Genomic DNA, 19,219 nt, shown 5'->3' with positions numbered 1-19,219 from the left:
TCACCTTATGCTCGGTCGGTCTAGGATTGATCCCCGTTGGTGGGCCCATTGGGCTATTTCTTGTTCCAGCCAGTGCACCACGACTGGTATATCAAAGGCTATCCTGTCTGTGGGATGGTGCATCCCTTGCTACGAATGGAAAAATGTCGCGGGTTTCCTATCTTAAGACTATATTATGTGAGAATTACTAAATGTTTGACATCCAATAGCCAATGATTAATAAATCAATGTACTCTAGTGGTGTGATTAAACAAAACACACTTTATGTTAAAGCAAACAAATAATTGTTTATGGTTAGCCTAATGAACTGTCTTGTATTTTTCTTCTTCTTGTTTTTCAGTTCTATGAACAATTCCATGAGAAATACTCCTTTTACAAAATTCCTGGTAATCTTTATTGAAGAAGGCAAGAAACTTGGACATTTTGTGCAGTATTTTTCACAGCCTAAAAGTAAAAGGAAGGATGTGCTGGAACTAATATATCAAATTCATAAAAATTGTCAATTTTGTCATTATTATTATGAATTGTCAGGGATTTGTTCTGCAGACTCAAGCTATCCAACTATATGTAATTAATTAGTCAAGCTTGATGGCCAGTGAAACAAAAAACAAACACTACAATTGTGTTAAAAACAATAGAAGTAAATCTACAAACCATTTCTTTTTATTTGCTTTAAAGTACATTTATGTCATACATATTTGTCTCCCAGTAATCTCTGGCCCCTCTGTGACAATATGTCGAACCTGTCTTAATTGGCCATCCAAAAGAGTAGTCAAAAGTGGCTGCTTAAGACAGGTGGGTTGCTGGTGAATAGAGGTTATTATTGTTAGTCGTGTAAAGTGTTGCTGTTTACTGTATATACTGTTTATCCGTCCCACATAATATATATGTTTTTTAATAATGCCTTAAGCTACGCTGCCTATGAACTCTTTATTATAATGGACATGTTTGTTCCGTGCTTGTATTACAGATTTGCCGGTATAATGATCTCATGGAGGGTTTTCTGCTATTGCTTGCATACTTAGTTTTACCAATTAATAATACTATAATATGTAATAAATTACTACCAGTAACATAGAAACATTAAAAAAATTATTATTATTTTTATTAAAATAAAAGTTTATTGACCCTAGAAAACAAAGATAGTAGTGCCAGAGTTAGGACCCTGATATCACTACCTTACAATCATTTAATAGGTTAAACATTGTATATAACCAACCAGTGCAAGATTTATAAGGGGGCAATTGCCCCGGGGCCCCCCTGCCAGAGGGCTCCCCCCAGACCAAGGACTTTATATAAAAAAATGTAATAATTATAATGTAATCATTTTTTTATTTGTCATGTAATTTAATTTCTGTGTTTAGGGGCCCCCTCGAACCTGAAGTTCCCACAGGCCCCCCCAAGGTCTAAATCCGGCCCTGTAACCAACTGATATAATCTTTAGGCACACTGGTCCATTTGGTCATTCCAGTCAGTGAACCATAACTGATATAATCTTTAGGCACACTGGTCCATTTGGTCATTCCAGTCAGTGAACCATAACTGATATAATCTTTAGGCACACTGGTCCATTTGGTCATTCCAGTCAGTGAACCATAACTGATATAATCTTTAGGCACACTGGTCCATTTGGTCATTCCAGTCAGTGAACCATGTAACCAACTGATATAATCTTTAGGCACACTGGTCCATTTGGTCATTCCAGTCAGTGAACCATAACTGATATACCAAAGGCTGTGTTATGTGCTATCCTGTCTGGAATTGTGCATATATAAAAGATCCTTTGCTACCAATGGAAAAGTTTAGTAGGTTTCCTCTCTATGACTATATTTCAAAGTTACCAAATGTTTGACCTCCAATAGCCTGTCATGTAGTATTCTCTATGAAATTGTATTAAACTGAAAGTCATGTAGTATTCTCTATGAAATGGTATTAAATTGAAAGTCATGTAGTATTCTCTATGAAATGGTATTAAACTGAAAGTCATGTTGTATTCTCTATGAAATGATACTCTAGTTGTGTCATTACACTTTTAACTTTTTTTGTCATGACATTGGTTAAAAATATGATATGTCAAGTAATTCTTGTGCCAATACATCTGAAGCATTTTTCGCATTAATGTCTTGCTCACATTAATTTTGCATATACATGTAGCTTTATTGTTTTCTGTAAAAGATCAAGTCTGACTTTCGTTGCGATTTAACTATTTTTGACAGATTTATGACCCTTGAACTTAGGAAATATGAACATTTGTTTTTGTAGTGGTGTCGTTAAAGAAAACAGACCTTTTTGAGTCCATTTTGCTTTATTGTGCAAAATATGACATTTGCTATTAGGTTTTTCTTATTGTGCTAACATATTTAGCAATGTCATCTTGTATATGTACTTGTGTGTTTTGGGTGACTCTTTAAAGTTTCTTATATGTGTCTTTTCCACCAATTGAAATTTGCATATGGTTGTCTTTTTGGTGGAGGCTGTGACATGTTTTGTACATAATTTGTAAGTGAATGAAAAATATTGACTATAACCAATAATATTTTTTAATAAACGCACAATGACATGAATTTTTCAAATCGGTCAAAATAATGCAAGATGTTTTTATTGCACCTCTACGCAAAAACAATAGCATGTTTGAAGAATACAGCAGTTGGTCACTGGCATACTTAATCAATGATGTAAGCCAGTCATTAACTTTACTTCAAAATGCCTCAGAAATATGATAAAAGTTACAGCTATTTGTTGAAAGATTTGTGCCAGTTTACATCAGTATACTGGTACTGATGTTGGGTTAGCTCTGGGTTTGCAAAACATCTCAAAATATGCAAAATCGACAAATATCACAAATTTTTCCAACAAATAATTATTACATGCAATTTTTCTCACAAAAAAAAATAATAGATGCAAATTGTTCCTAAAATTTGCAGTAGGTGAATTTGGTAAGTGACAGAGCTATCCCTGCTGATGACATAATATAAGTTTAGACACCATTGTAAAGATCAAACAATACATGAAATGGACATGATTGTTACTGGAACTGAATATTCAGTGATAATAATCAGTTAACACTGAAACATGCTGGTACCCAATTTATTCCATTGTATTGAATACCGGTATAATGAGAGTTGACTATATATGTATAATCAAATCATTCCTTATGATATTTGTACATAATTGTTTCGTTTTGACAACGTGAATTTGTGTTCAGAGAATGCAGAAGATCACTGCTGGCTGGTTGATCGGTGTTGTTCGTCTGTGTCCTATGAAGGTCAATGTCCTATGAAGATAGTTCTCCAGCAACCACTGTGAAATGATCTCAATCATTTATACAAGTATATTTATGTACCTCATGTATATATATTTTAGAAGTATGTCTGTAACCTCTTTTAACTGCTCTATGAAATCCTTGGATATTTTTATTAATGAATGGTTAAATTTATCGAATAAATTTTTTAGGAATTGTATTTGTATTGTATTGATATAGACTGCAATTTTATTTCTTTTTAATCTGTACAAGGGTTCACAATTTGCTAAGAAAAGTATATACATGTAATATTTTGAAGTTCTTGAAGAATTTTTTTCTGAAATGTATTGATGTCATTACAGGTGGGTAGAAAATCCAGTTGCAAAACATACTGTACACATATTCTAAATTTGTTTGCAAATATTGAATTTATTAAATATGATTCAAGTTTTATTATATATAATTACCAAAAATATACACAAAATTGAAAAGGTGAATATTTTTATTGATGCACATAGTATTTTTTTGTAACTATGGGTTTTACAGCATATTTTATTTATTTATCCTGCAATCACTATATGTATTGTCAAGATATATGATGACTAAATAAATTTCTGGAACTACTTATACACTAGTTATGATCAGCAAACAAATGTTATATTGTTCAAAGTTATTTATTTGTGTATTTTCAGTTGATTATTTGGATTTTTAAAACCGTTTTGCATACAATTTTTAATTTAAAAATTAGAAACAAATTGTAGTTATTTAATAACTATTTTGTTTGGTGTATGAATATCATAATTGACTTGGTATGTGTGGACATACCACTGGAAATGGTAAAGTTATGAAACAAAATGGTTAATGTCATTAATTTTTAGTTTATGTGGATAGAGAATAACTGGATACTGTCTTAAGATATCAGGTCTATCCTTCGAAGGTTAGAATGGCGACAGCATTGGCCATTGGACCTGAGAAGGACACTAGTAATCAGTTATTTCTCTATGTAAATGTATATCCCTATAACCAAGAGTTAATTTTAACTGTTAAAACACTTCAAAGTCTATTAACATCTGTCAGCATTTCCTTTTTAACTTCTGAGCCGTTTAATATAAAGGTCTCCTTTTTCTACCATCTGGAGTGTACAGTTTATTGTAGATAATTTAAAATGTTTAACCATGATTCAAACTTATGTAATTTAGTACTTATCCCTAGGCCCTGTGATACATGTATATATAGCTCTGGGTTTCTATGATCTTCAGACATTTTAAAATTATTTGCAATAAACAGTGTTCTGGATGAAACAAAAGGTATTCCTTATGTGAAATGGTCCTTCATACAATTATTTGCAATAAACAGTGTTCTGGATGAGACAAAAAGGTATTCCTTATGTGAAATGGTCCTTCATACAATTTTTGCATCGTCTGTTTTTTCATTAGTCATCTGATGAAATACATTTTGTTTAATTTTGAACATTTTCATATTTTAATAAAAGCTTACAAGATGTGTATAGATGTAGATGTGTTCTTTTTATTTGTTCTTGTATTGCTTTAAAGGGACATGGTCCTAATAAAATACATTTATTGTGTTGTACTTACGGTGAAAACTTATATTGCTTTCAATTGTTACTTGTTTGTGTCCATATATCTACAGAAGCTGAAGACAGCGTCTTGATTTGAGAGGCGCGTGCCAGATTTTGAGAATACCATTTAGAAACTGAATTGTCAGAGTATTTGATCTGATCATGAACATAAGCTTTTACTCATCTCCAGTTGTAATTTGAACATCTTGAGCTCTGAATTTTTACATATGCTTGTGGCGGGACATCGCCCCATTGTAAAGCACTCGCCTGATGTGCAGTCTGTCTGGAATCGATCCCCAATGGTGGGCCCATGGGTTATTTCTCATTCCAGCCAGTGCACTATGACTGGTATTTCAAAGGCCATGGTATGTGTTATCCTGTCTTATGGGATGGTGGATATAAAAGATCCCTTGACACTAATTGAAAAATGTAGCAGGAATGAATAAATATTTAATGACACCCCAGCACAAAAATGCAAATAACTGAAAAATGTAGCAGGTTTCCGCTCTAAGACCATATGTCAAATTACCAAATGTTTAACATACAATAGCCGATGAAGTATAAAAAAAATGTATGTTCTTTAGTGGTGTCAAACAAAATAAACTTTAAAAAAAAGTTTTTGTAGATCTGCTCAAAAAAAGATATTGGAAAAAGTACCAGACGGACAGAGATGAAACCTATAGTTGGATATAGTAGGGGACTAGTAAAAACAAAATAACAATTGCATTGGATTGGATTAGCATGAATATTAATAATAGGTGGGACGTAGTCCTGTGGTAAAGCGCTTTATTGATGAGCAACCAGTCGAGGATCGATCCTAGTCAGTGGACCCTTGGGCTATTTCTCTTTCAAGCCAGTGCACCACAACTGGTATATCAAAAGCTGTGGTATGTGCTATCCTGTCTGTGTGAGATGGTTCATATACAAAATACCTTGCTATTAATGAAAAAAATATATTGAGATTCCACTCTTAAAACTGTCAAATTACCAAATGTTTGACATCCAACAGCTGATGATTAATAAATAAATGTGCTCTAGTGGTGTTGTCGAAACAAAACTTTTCTATTAATGACAAAGACAACACAAATATCTCATGACTCCCATGATAACACATTCTTTATGTTCATGCGACCTGTAACAAATTCAAATATCACATTATAAACCTGATGAAAATTTAACAAATCAAAGGTCGCACATATTACAGTATTCGTCTTTGTCTAATATTAGTAATACTGCATTATGAATTAAAATAATTGAAACATCAAGTGTTTGATGATTAGTTATTCAATGTGCCCTAATGGTCTGGTTGGTGAGAATCTGCTGGAGACTTCATTGGATATGAATATTAAAATAAATTATTGTCATCATGCACACCATATTAAAACAACTTATAACACATATAGCAGTACATACAAGAGACCAGCTCAAAGAAAACCAAAGCTCACGAGTCCAGCTTGTGAGTAAAATGATACAATCTTGTGGTAATATAAAATGTACGTCTTTACAGAGATCACATTAAAAAAAAATTCTGTACAATTCCGTCTACACTAACCAACCTGTCCAAGCTGATGGTAAGATGAAGGGCTTGAGTCACACGTCAAAATAATAATCATTAAAACATTTAAAACCAAAACAATAAATTTCACTCACAGTAAATATTGGCCTGGTAAAAACCACACCAGCCCGACATCTTGCTATAGCTCTGAATAAGCACCTATAAAACTTAACAAATATGAAGTAATTCTCACAGGAGAAAAAGTAGAATTTAAAAAAAAAAAAAAATGATGAAAAATTCCAGGTCTGAAATTTAAATTTGAGAGAACACGCTCGCATACCTGAAGAACAAGCAATGTAAAACTAAATACTGAAGCAGAATGATAAAATGAGGAAAGTGTGGAAACAGTCCTTACTTTCCATCCTTGGGTGAGTGTGAGACGATGTTCAGCTGGTCTTTCACAGAGGCCTGAAGTTGCTTCAAAAAACTCAAACAGGTGCTGGATTAACAGAGATTTATCTTATTACACTTCCTGATGAAATAACCATTCATTTGAGGTGAGATAGGGCCTCCAAAATATTGAACTTGTGTACTTGAGGCTCAAACTCAAACTAGACCCAAGCACCAGACACTAGATGATAATGAGACTAAGAGTTAAAGTAAAATGGCATTATCGTATCATTATGCACCTTAATTCCAGTGCTAAACATGCATGCTAAATCATGCCATTGTATTGCATTTAGAAACCGGTTGATATGTTCAGTATTGTGACAGACAGATGGATTGAGGGCCAGATTAAAAAGAGAAACCAGCACTTGATCATATAATTGTTATGTAACTTGTATCTCTAATTAGTTGGTGCTGAAATACATGTCCTGACACTGTCAATACACTGACACTGTCTTGACACTGCCAATACACTGCTGGTGCCCGAGTACTCATGGTGACCCTAGGTGAGATGTTGCTCAGTTGTAAGGTGATCAGCTGAGGACATTCGGTTTTTTCCCTGGTATATCAAAGGCCATGGTATGTACTATTATGTCTGTATGGGAAGGTGCTGTGGGGGGGGGGGGGGGGGGGGGGGGGGGGGGGGGGGGGGATTAGCTTATGTGGTAGCAACAGATTTCTCCTCTCCACCAAATATAGAAATGACCATATGTCTGACACCAAATACCTATAATTAAAGCCTCTCCTCTCCACCAAATATAGAAATGACCATATGTCTGACACCAAATACCTATAATTAAATTTCCGCTATATTCATTACAATTTAACGTTATCCCATTGCATGTTCCAGCCATAGCAACACGAGTTTGTTCATTTCCCGATGAATGTAAAAATAATGTCGGGGAACATCATACCTGATGACATAACTTTGTATTGGTAGTTTGTCTTACTAAGTTTAAGGACCAAAAAATAATTCAAACTTTCAGTGCTATAATTAGTATGTTTCAAATTTAATTATATGTTCATTGGGGTATAAACCAAAAAAAAGGCATCTGCAAATTTGTGAGATTCACAGTTGGTGGATGATTTTTTGGGGTTCATATCCAACGAATGTAAAAGAAATAACTGACAATCCTAAAATAGTTCAAAACGTGCCGAGGTGTCAAACAAATGTTCTTTTTCTTTCCTAAAGCTGTATCCTAATCAGACACGTGTGACACAACAGATTTATCTGTCGCTTCGTACGCATACGGTTAGGATACAGCAACTGAACTCGAAGATTTCTAAAATAATCTCTTCCATCGCTCACATCCAAAAGTATGCTTAGATGATGCGATCATTGTTGTACATAATTGGACAGTAATCTGTTTTTAGCAGAAAAATGCATCTAGAGTGAACAACATTATGTAAGGTTCATACAAAACTATACATTTTTACAATGTAATGAAAAGATTGCAAAAAGGATACGACATACCATTATAACTTGAATAAAGGTCTAGTAACCCATGTATGGTTATCAACTTCTCAATCCCATTACTTTTACTATTTGTCCTGTCGCAGACAGTGGATGATAATGCTTTTTTTATCTTTCTTATAACTTCACATCAATGGTCTCATTGTACTGATACTTGAATGTGTATCGTAAGTTTACATTTACCGGGTAAATCCAAGACGGTTCGAACTTCATCACATAACAAACTATGCTTATGTATCTTTAAACAATGAACATGACATGACCGGATGTTGGCAACTGTAGCCTATTGGTGTGATTTTACTTGAAAACAAAATACAAAAATCAAAAACGAGTTTCTGTGACTTCATATGAAAATGGAATGAGAAAATCATTTATGAAATGATGTTTGTTCCAGAATTTTGTTCCAAAACAATGATGTACTGACAAAAGGTAACATCCTAGTAACTTCAATGATTGTTCTCATTTTACTTTGATGACTGTCAATTCCAGAAAATACACAGTTTGTTATAAAATATATTCTAACAGCGTACTCTTGCAATGTGTGATAAATGCAGCATGAAACAGCATCTCTATTGCTAGTCAATGCAGACAATAATTACAAATCTGAAAGCTAGTCTTTGCAGCCAGATAAGGTGTCAGGAATGGCAACATTTAGGTCCACGCCATGCTGTATAGTAGCCATTTTAAAATCACTTGTAGATTTAATCACTGCTACAAGATCATACTCTTCATACCTACATTTTGCAGAACGGCTATAGAAAAACATTTGTTGAACTGCACTCTTTACACACTATTCATCCAACCATTGTCGTCACAGAATATTTCTACCTCATTGATAAACCGATCCTCAATGAAAACCGATCCTCAAATATCACTGCCATTGGCTGACAGACAGTACACACCAGCAGTACTGACGACTGTTTGTCACAACTGGGTGTACAAATGTGTGTGGTAGAGGTCAGAGGACATCTGTGGTAATAGCTGTGACTGCTGCGGACCCACCGAACCCAAACAACCACGTATGACCTCTTTGACCTCTGACCTCAAAGAGGTGGCCAGTTCGTATTTCAAATACTCCAGGTCTTTTGAGGAGAGGATGCTGGGATAGCTGCTGCTTGTGATGTTGTTGTTGGAGGCCGTTTTCTGCAGGGAGTGCATGCCGGAGTAGATTCCGCTGATGTTGTTGTTGGATCCCATTTTGTGAAGATGCTGTAGCCGAGGGCTGGATGACGGATTGTTAAGACGAAGGTGATCGGATTTTAAACCTTCCACGTAACTTGCTTTCAACTCCTCCTCACGTTTCCGGTCCGCCCTCAATTCATATCTGAAATGAACAACACACTGTAACAAATGTAAAATAGCTCAGTATTTCCTTTCTGCAAACCGCTCCACATTTTGTGTCAAAATCACCGTAAGAAATTCATGTGTATTCTTTTGAATTGGCTCCTTACTTCCTACAGGAACTTATTGCAAATTACATAGCACCAAAACACCACCTCACTCGCTACTGACCCTGGTCGGGCTGCCAGTACAGATGATACTGCCTTCTCTCCTCCCCCTCCCCTTTTTCTGTCATGGATGGAAAAGTTGACATAAATCAACACTTGCACCTATGACAGGCATGTGCTACAACAGCTTGCTCTGAATGCACAAATGTAGTGGGTTTCCTCTGATGACTACATGTTAGAATTGCCAAATGTTTGATATCTAATAACCGATGAGTAATTAATCCATGTGCTCTACCGATGAGTAATTAATCAATGTGCTCTACTGGTGTCGTTCAACAAACAAACTTTATCAGTCCTCCAACCTTTTTTTGTTATTATTATTTCACATAAAAAAGCTATCATAAGCTTTAATAAACAAGAATTGCGCTGATTTCAATGTCTACCATAAAAACAAATGTGGTGCACTGTGATGAATATTCATAGATGCAACTATAAACCAAGTTTCATTGATCTAGGACTTACAGTTTGTGAAAAACTGATCTGAACGCAAAACTTTAAAACAAAAGTTGACACTGCCGAAAAAGTATTGCCTATAATTTGCCTTTTCTCTTTGTATAAAAGCTGAGAGAAAAAGAAGCCAAAAACATTTTATTGGTCCCCTACCAGTCCAACCTGAGGGAACTATAAGTGTCATCTCCGTCCTTCTGTCTTTCTGAGGGAACTATAAGTGTCATCTCCGTCCTTCTGTCTTTCTGAGGGAACTATAAGTGTCATCTCCGTCCTTCTGTCTTCCTGAGGGAACTATAAGTGTCATCTCCGTCCTTCTGTCTTTCTGTCTGTCCCACATCTATTTTTCCAGATGTTTTTTTACAATGCCTTAAAGATATTGAGAACATACCTCAGACTGGATATGTCTTGTTTGATCTCCAGCAGGTCGTCTTCATTCACGCTGCCTTGCCGCAGCTGTTTCTTGTGTTGGTGGATGTATCGACTCACCAGGCGACGCATAACATCCTGAAACAAAATACAGAATGTAATAGTTAGTGGTTTCCTGTAACAGTTGGATGCATCCTCTGGAGAGGACTGATTCTATACAAATGCCTATACAACAAATCCTATCTAGTACCTTCCACAAGAAGGTGGGATGGGATGTTGCCCAGTGGTAAAAAACTTGCCTGATATGCATTGGTCTCTGATTAATCCCTGTCGGTGGGTCCATTGCATTATTTCTCGTTCCAGTCAGTGCTCCACAACTGGTTTAAGAATATTTTTGTTTGTTTAACGACACCACTGGAGCACATTAATTAATCATCGGCTATTGGATGTCAAACATTTGGTAATTCTGACTTGTAGTCACCAGAGGAAACCCGCTACATTTTTCCTAATGCAGCAAGGAATCTTTTATATGCACTTTCCCATAGACAGGAAAGCATATACCACGGCCTTTGACCAGTTGTGGTGCACTGGTTGGAACAAGAAAAAATCCAGTCAGTTGAATAGATCCATTGAGGTGATTCGATCCTGCAACATAAGCACTTCAGGTGAGCACTCGACCAACTGAGCTAAATTCCGCCGCTGTTTTAAGAAAGGCTGTGGTATGTACTATCCTATCTTTGGGATGCTGAATAAAAAGATCCCTTGCTACATGGTGGCAGCAAGTTTCCTCTCTCATTATCTGTGTGATTCATAACCTATGTCTGATGCCATATAACCGTAATTAAAATGTTTTGAGTGCATTATAAAATAAATCCTTCCATCTGAAGGTGTATTTAAGAAACCTGACCTCATGATAAATGACTGCTTGTGAAATGTAAAGATTAAACCTTGAATTACATGCTCACCAAAAAATGTACATACACTTAATTTCATTTACTATTTGTAAATACAGTGACACATAAATTAACTACAAGTGCAATTTAATAGCGGTAAATAGGTCTTAATTTAAAAAAAAATATTGATATGTAAGAAATAAAAGTACTACATTCATGTCTGTTAGATACCATTTATCCAACCATTTATTATTTAAATATGTATCCAACTTGCTTTCGCTTGTTAGATATGATTTAAAACAACTCATTGTAAGGTAAATGGTATCTAACGGCCACCCGTGTAGTAGTCTTTGTATAAAACACCTGTAGTGAACTGTTCTAGTCTTACCTGATACTGCAGGAGATCTGCCACCGTTGGTATCTTTCCGTGTACCGCTCCGTTGTACATCTGTCTCTAGAAAAATAAAACATTGTTCATATAAATGATAATAGTTGATACAAGAAATAGATGGTAAACCCTCAGATTTTATAACACTAGATTGCTCGACCTTAACGACAGCACCGATGACAGATGCTGTAGTTGTGATCTGAATTGCCGTCAGTTAAGGGATTAAACGATGGCAATCTTTTGCCGATGGATAACAATTATTGTTGTCGGTTGAAGGGACGGTTTCTTGATTTTTATGTTTGTTACCAAAGTTACTAGTTTAAAATTGCTGAAGGTGGGCTCAAAACTGCCAGCTTCATCATGTTGGGGATGTGGGGTGTAGGGTGTGGGAGTGGAGGGTTGGGAGGTGGGGGTGGTGGGTGGTAGTGGAGGGGTGGGTAGGATGTACATGTAGACATGTAGCTCTGTAGTAAACAGGTCACCTGGCCTGGTTCTTATACAACTATTAGAGTCTGGACACAAGACTCCAATAGAGTCTGGACTCAAGACTCCAATGGAGTCTGGACTCAAGACTCCAATAGAATCTGGACTCAAGACTCCAACAGAGTCTGGACTTAAAACTCAATAGAATCTGGAATAGAGTCTGAGACTTTAATGTCATAACAACGCCATACAAACTGTATGCATCTGACATCATTAGAGATTGAGTCTGGACTCTAAAATGATTTATCAGCATGGGCCCAGAAGTGCGAATGGCTGTATAGTATCAACTGCAAGTCCTTGTTGGACCTGTCAGGAATTCCACAAACAGCGACCTATAAATGCAGGCCCCTAGGGCTGATCTTTCAAATCGGGGGTGGGGGGTGGGGGTTTACTTTGCATTGGGGGAAGAAACTGTGCCAGATGAAGTTTGACAATCCAAATTGTGCAAACTCCCCCCAATTGTTTTTCAAACATTGCCCCCCTTTAGGACAATTCTGGCATGTTTTTGGCTTATTACTGAAGGCATTTGGGTTTTTCACTACATTTTTAAACATTAAATGATATAAAATACATTTTTCACAATTTTAAAGTTATTTATTTTGAATATCTGATTCTGATCCGAAATGTTATTCTAATAAATTGTGTTTCAGTTGTGCTAACAATTAAGTACTAAAAGTCAAATTTAAATTTGAATGGAATAAAGGCATTAAAAAGCACCATGTAGAGACATATAATTTCCTGAATATCTCAAAATATATACAAAGATGAACTGGAATATCAGATCTAAGCAAATATAGCTTATTCATTAGTTTTGACACCCGAAATGACAAAGGATTACAAATTTACACCGTTAATTGATACATGTAGATCAAGTTAGCAAAAAAGGAAAATGTTTACCCCCTCCAAAAAATTAACCAAAAAACGTTGGGAAGGGGCTGAACTTCCTAGTCCCCTAGCTCCTACAAGCCCACACAGACTGTGACGTATATAAAACATTAAAATATCCCTTGCTGCTGTTTGGTAGCCAACATGTATGTACAGGGTTCTGTGTAGAAATGTAGGAGAGGTGGCAATTACATGTAGAAGGAAGGAAGGAAATATTTCATTTAACGATGCACTCAACACATTTTATTTATGGTTATATGGCATCGGACATATGGTTAAGGACCACACAGATATAGAGGAAACCCGCTGTCGCCACTTCATGAGCTACTCAAGGGATCTTTTATATGCACCATCCTGCAGACAAGATAGTGCATACCACGACCTTTGTTACACCAATTGTGGAGTACTGTCTGGAACGAGAAATAGGCCTATGTGGCCACCGATGGGAATCATTCTTAAACCTATCGCACATCAAGCGAGTGCTTTACCACTGAGCTTACATGTAGAAGACAAGTTGTGGTAATGCCCAGTGTGAAGTTCTGATAGGGAAAGAGTTCAACCTGACCCCCCCCCCCCCCCCCCCCCCCCACTATAAACAGCAAACCCTAAACCTAATAACGGAGGTGAGTGTCCAGCACAGCAGGCTTGAACCGTACTTTGGTATAAACCTGCCAATAACTAGACATGAAATGAAATGACTGCTTGGCATACTCATAGATCATTTGACTGATAGATTGCTAGTTTGACTGTTTCTCTTTCTCTCATACTCACAGTGTCTGATGTAGGCAGCTCTCCACTTTGTAAAGTCTGAAAAGCCAACAACTCTCAAATAAACCAGTAAACGAGGGAAATCAAATCATAAAAACAACATTTACTTCCAACAAAATACACCCTAGAATACAGACTAGAAAAAAATATTAATAAATTAAAATATAATACATACCAACTAAAGATAATGCTAACTGTACTAAAAGTGGCATTAAAAAATATTTTAAATATTACCATGCAGAAAATTAGCAGTATTACAGCAGCAAATAAATATTGCCAGTTAGCAGTATTATAAAGGTAATTAAATCATAATATTAAACATATGTGAAATGTTTGACACTTACTGCACCATATTCATTTTTATTGCTTCATTTGAGTGCTTACTAGTATATGAAGTCATGAAAAACTGTTGAATTAGAATTTAGCCACTGCAGTAACATTTGTTCAACATATTGAGTTTTTTTAATAGCATGTACAGATTATAAAGATTTATTATATTGACATTAATTGTATTAGAAGTGTAACTGGAAGAAGAAACATCTAGGGTACAGAGTGTAGAGCTAAGAGGATAGCATAAGCATAGATTGTAAAGAAATGTTTTATTTAATGACACACTCAACACATTTTATTTACAGTTATATGGAGTCAGACATACATGTATGGTTAAGGACCACACAGATTTTGAGAGGAAACCCGCTGTCGCCACTATATGGGTTACTCTTTCGATTAGCAGCAAGGGATCTTTCATTCGCGCTTCCCACAGGCAGGATAGCACAAACCATGGCCTTTGTTGAACCAGTTATGGATCAATGGTCGGTGCAAGTGGTTTACACCTACCCATTGAGCCTTGCAGAGCACTCACTCAGGGTTTGGAGTTGGTATCTGGATTAAAAATCCCATGCCTCGACTGGGATCCGAACCCAGTACCTACCAGCCTGTAAGATTATAAAGATTTATCACATTGAAACTATTTTGTTAGAATGATAATTTGAACAAGAAACATCTCCGGTACAGAAAAACAAAGAAAGAAATGTTTTATTTAACAGCGCATTCAATGCATTTTATTTACGGTTATATGGCGTCCGACATATGGCTAAGGATTACACAGATATTGAGAGAGGAAACCCACTGTCGCCACTTCATGGACTACTCTTTTTAATTAGCAGCAAGAGATCTTTTATATGCAACATCCCACAGACAGGGTAGTACATACCACGGCTTTTGATATACCAGTCTTGGTGCACTGGCTGGAACGAGAAATAACCCAATGGGCCCACCGGCGGGGATAGAACCCACACCGACTGCACATTGAGCGAGCACCTTACCACTGGGCTACACCCCGCCCCTCTCAGGTACACAGTAAAACTTAGAGGACAGTCAGTTGTGGATCTAATGCGGGCCCTCTCAGGTACACAGTAAAACTTAGAGGACAGTCAGTTGCGGATCTAATGCGGGCCCTCTCAGGTACACAGTAAAACTTAGAGGACAGTCAGTTGCGGATCTAATGCGGGCCCTCTCAGGTACACAGTAAAACTTAGAGGACAGTCAGTTGCGGATCTAATGCGGGCCCTCTCAGGTACACAGTAAAACTTAGAGGACAGTCAGTTGCGGATCTAATGCAGGCCCTCTCAGGTACACAGTAAAACTTAGAGGACAGTCAGTTGCGGATCTAATGCGGGCCCTGGAGGCCCACACCTCAAACATTTTGCGAAAGTTATATTTTTATTTTATGTTGCAGAATCTGAGGAATCACTTTGGAACTGTTTGTGGCATCTCACTGTCCCCCACCCCGCAATGTATTTTCTGGATCCACCACTGACCGCATGAAAGTAGAGATGGAATGTGCAGAACACAGTGACACACATAAAATGTACATTTTGTTTCTCATTTTTTCTTATATTGTATAATTATACATGTTTTTTTATTTAAATTAAAACAAAATAAATTATTCTTTCCTTTTTTTAATAACTTATTATTCATTACAAGTACAATGCATATTATAAATTTTATAATACATATATAACAAATATTGTTTACTAACTTTGTAAAATAAATTAATTTTTAATGTTACATTCTGCAGAACCATTAATATACATGTATATGGAAACTAAACATCTGTTTCTATTACAAGATTTAAGTCATGGCACATATTAAATGCACACCGAATAAACACCAAGCAGGATTATAGTTGAAAGAAGCAAAAGAAGCACTCGATAAGAATAATGCAGGAATGAATGCTAGAATAAGAAATGGGGTAGACAGGTGTAGAAATCGAAGGTGTCGGTTAGAAAGTAGTACGCCCCTCACCTTAAAAATACTGTCACAGTCCACAGACTCAGCAATTTGGACCGACTAATTTAGGAAAAAAAGACCAAACTAGACATTGATCATCTCAGAGAATTCTATTACAATTCTTAAAGTTCACAGTATCTGACATTTCCACTGTTACATGACCAGTTCATGGGTTAATCCTTTTACAAAATAATTCTACACATACATTGTTATTAAAAAAAACCTATGAACTACTAACTAAACAGCAAAGTATAGTTAATTATGGAGATCAAAGGATTAAAATATAATACTCATCAATGTAAAACAAAATCAGCAAACTATATCCTCTCCAAAACTAGTAAGCTTAAAAGAGCTTCGTAAATTACACCCATGATGGGGCCAATTTCACAAAACATCATAAGTTTATGTCTGCAAAAATTAGCAGTTAATTATACCGGGAGTATATTTATAAGTGTTCGGCATCTATTTCATGCAAACAATTACATTATTATGGAAAATGGAGCATTTTAAGGATGAAATGAAATGAAATATATGTACTTCTAACTATATTTGTTGTACTATGACAGTAATAAGAATTGTGGCTTAGTCGTAGATTTACGTTTACATGCAAAACTAGGCTTACGATGTTTTGTGAAATTCGGCCATGCTCATTACTGCTGCAGCTGTCACTTTAAAAAAGTAGCATCTGTATCTCATCTTCCAATTTTATCAAGATGAAGAATTGTGTAACTGAAAATTTGATAAAACAAAAACGAAAAACCAAACCATTATCTAGCACAGACAACACTAACATCCACTACGGGAACAACACAACGGCTTGCACTGTGGTGAAGTGCATCTGACGAAGTGCTTCTGGCGAAGTGCATCTGGCAAAGTGCACCACGTGTACATACTCTGATAGTTCGGTCCGAGCTCTTTCTACGCTTCCGTTCCACGTTCTGGTGAGGCGCACAGCACCGACACACGATGAAGTAGATGGCGCGGAGTAGGTAGTACACTGACTTGGGACTGATGATCAGGTTGAACGGGGTCGGAAGTGTGGAACCCTCGTCAAAATAACCCATCCACAGCTTCGAGCGAGAGAACTTCCACTCCATATCAGCATGGTTCTGAATGAATCAATGAATGAAAGAAAGAAAAAATGAATGAATGAATGAAAAGTAAATGAATGAAAGAATGAATGAATGAAATGTAAATAAAAACCGAATGAATGAATGAATGAAATGTAAATTACAACTTGTTTAGCAATTTTATTCAATTTATATTGTTCTGTGAACATACAGGTATATTATGTTAAGTACCATATGATATGTCTTATTCTGGGACATTCGGACAAAGAAGTATTACTTTTGAATAGAACCTTTCGTCATCTTGTTAAGCCATGATGGGATCTTAGTAACGAGAGCTGCAGGGTGGGGGCATGCTGTCCAACTTTCTAGAATGTTCAAGCTGTAAAGCATGAGTGCCAGGCGTTTGTTCTGAACCCCACCTAAGACCATTCTTTACTTGTCACAAAGATTGGAGTATAAACATACATTTTGTATACTGTGTTACATATTTACATGTCATGTAAGTAACTCTGTCGTTTTGAATAAACAGCGTTTCATTTACAATCTGCCTGTCTCCTGTTTTTTTAATCATTGGTTTCATTTATCATTGGTCTTACAAGCTTGCTCTCTTTAGGATCTTATATAATGAATGTTTATCGACACCCCAGCACAAAAATACACATCAGCTACTGGGTATCACAAAATGTAAGTACATGTATATACATGGTTCTTCAATTGAGTCGTTAATATTTTGTTATTTTTATATTTGTCTGTGACAGATAACTGCAATTTAATCAATCCAATGCATAATTTTGTATAGTTATCTCAACAATATACAGATTGTATAGTTATCTCAACAATATATAGACTGTATAGTTATCTCAACAATATACAGACTGTATAGTTATCTCAACAATATACAGACTGTAGAGTTATCTCAACAATATACAGACTGTATAGTTATCTCAACAATATACACACTGTAGAGTTATCTCAACAATATACAGACTGTAGAGTTATCTCAACAATATACAGACTGTATAGTTATCTCAACAATATACACACTGTAGAGTTATCTCAACAATATACAGACTGTAGAGTTATCTCAACAATATACAGACTGTATAGTTATCTCAACAATATACAGACTGTATAGTTATCTCAACAATATACACACTGTATAGTTATCTCAACAATATACAGACTGTATAGTTATCTCAACAATATACAGACTGTATAGTTATCTCAACAATATACAGACTGTATAGTTATCTCAACAATATACAGACTGTATAGTTATCTCAACAATATACAGACTGTATAGTTATCTCAACAATATATACTCAACATATACACACTGTATAGTTATCTCAACAATATACAGACTGTATAGTTATCTCAACAATATACACACTGTATAGTTATCTCAACAATATACACACTGTATAGTTATCTCAACAATATACAGACTGTATAGTTATCTCAACAATATACAGACTGTATAGTTATCTCAACAATATACACACTGTATAGTTATCTCAACAATATACAGACTGTATAGTTATCTCAACAATATACACACTGTATAGTTATCTCAACAATATACACACTGTATAGTTATCTCAACAATATACACAGTTATCTCAACACAATATACAACAATATACAGACTGTATAGTTATCTCAAATATACAGACTGTATAGTTATCAATGTATTATCTCAACAATATACAGACTGTAGAGTTATCTCAACAATATACAGACTGTAGAGTTATCTCAACAATATACAGACTGTAGAGTTATCTCAACAATATACAGACTGTAGAGTTATCTCAACAATATACAGACTGTAGAGTTATCTCAACAATATACAGACTGTAGAGTTATCTCAACAATATACA

The 19,219-nt window shown here is 35.7% G+C and overlaps 2 protein-coding genes across 6 annotated transcripts in view; one reads left to right on the top strand and one right to left on the bottom strand.

Moving 5' to 3' along the window:
- Window positions 1-4,746, top strand: part of LOC121374008 — a 44,039-nt gene extending 39,293 nt beyond the window's left edge. For all 5 annotated transcript variants that reach the window (XM_041500879.1, XM_041500877.1, XM_041500878.1 and 2 more), the window contains one exon: window positions 341-4,746. In XM_041500879.1, the coding sequence (XP_041356813.1) occupies window positions 341-575 (235 nt within the window). In that variant the 3' untranslated portion in view covers window positions 576-4,746. The remainder of the gene's footprint in view (window positions 1-340) is intronic.
- A 1,163-nt stretch (window positions 4,747-5,909) lies between these two features.
- The window catches only part of LOC121374365 (transient-receptor-potential-like protein), a 52,091-nt gene continuing 38,781 nt past the window's right edge, over window positions 5,910-19,219 (bottom strand). The window contains exons 5-9 of the mRNA XM_041501468.1: window positions 17,040-17,378; window positions 13,981-14,016; window positions 11,842-11,907; window positions 10,583-10,698; window positions 5,910-9,560 (exon numbers count right to left, since the gene is read on the bottom strand). Coding sequence (XP_041357402.1) covers window positions 9,161-9,560; window positions 10,583-10,698; window positions 11,842-11,907; window positions 13,981-14,016; window positions 17,040-17,378 — 957 coding nt within the window. The 3' untranslated portion in view covers window positions 5,910-9,160. The remainder of the gene's footprint in view (window positions 9,561-10,582; window positions 10,699-11,841; window positions 11,908-13,980; window positions 14,017-17,039; window positions 17,379-19,219) is intronic.

This window comes from Gigantopelta aegis, chromosome 6, assembly GCF_016097555.1.
Source record: "Gigantopelta aegis isolate Gae_Host chromosome 6, Gae_host_genome, whole genome shotgun sequence".
NCBI lineage: Eukaryota > Metazoa > Mollusca > Gastropoda > Neomphalida > Peltospiridae > Gigantopelta > Gigantopelta aegis.
Note: the sequence above shows the minus strand (reverse complement) of the source record. Positions and strands in the feature narration are given on the sequence as shown.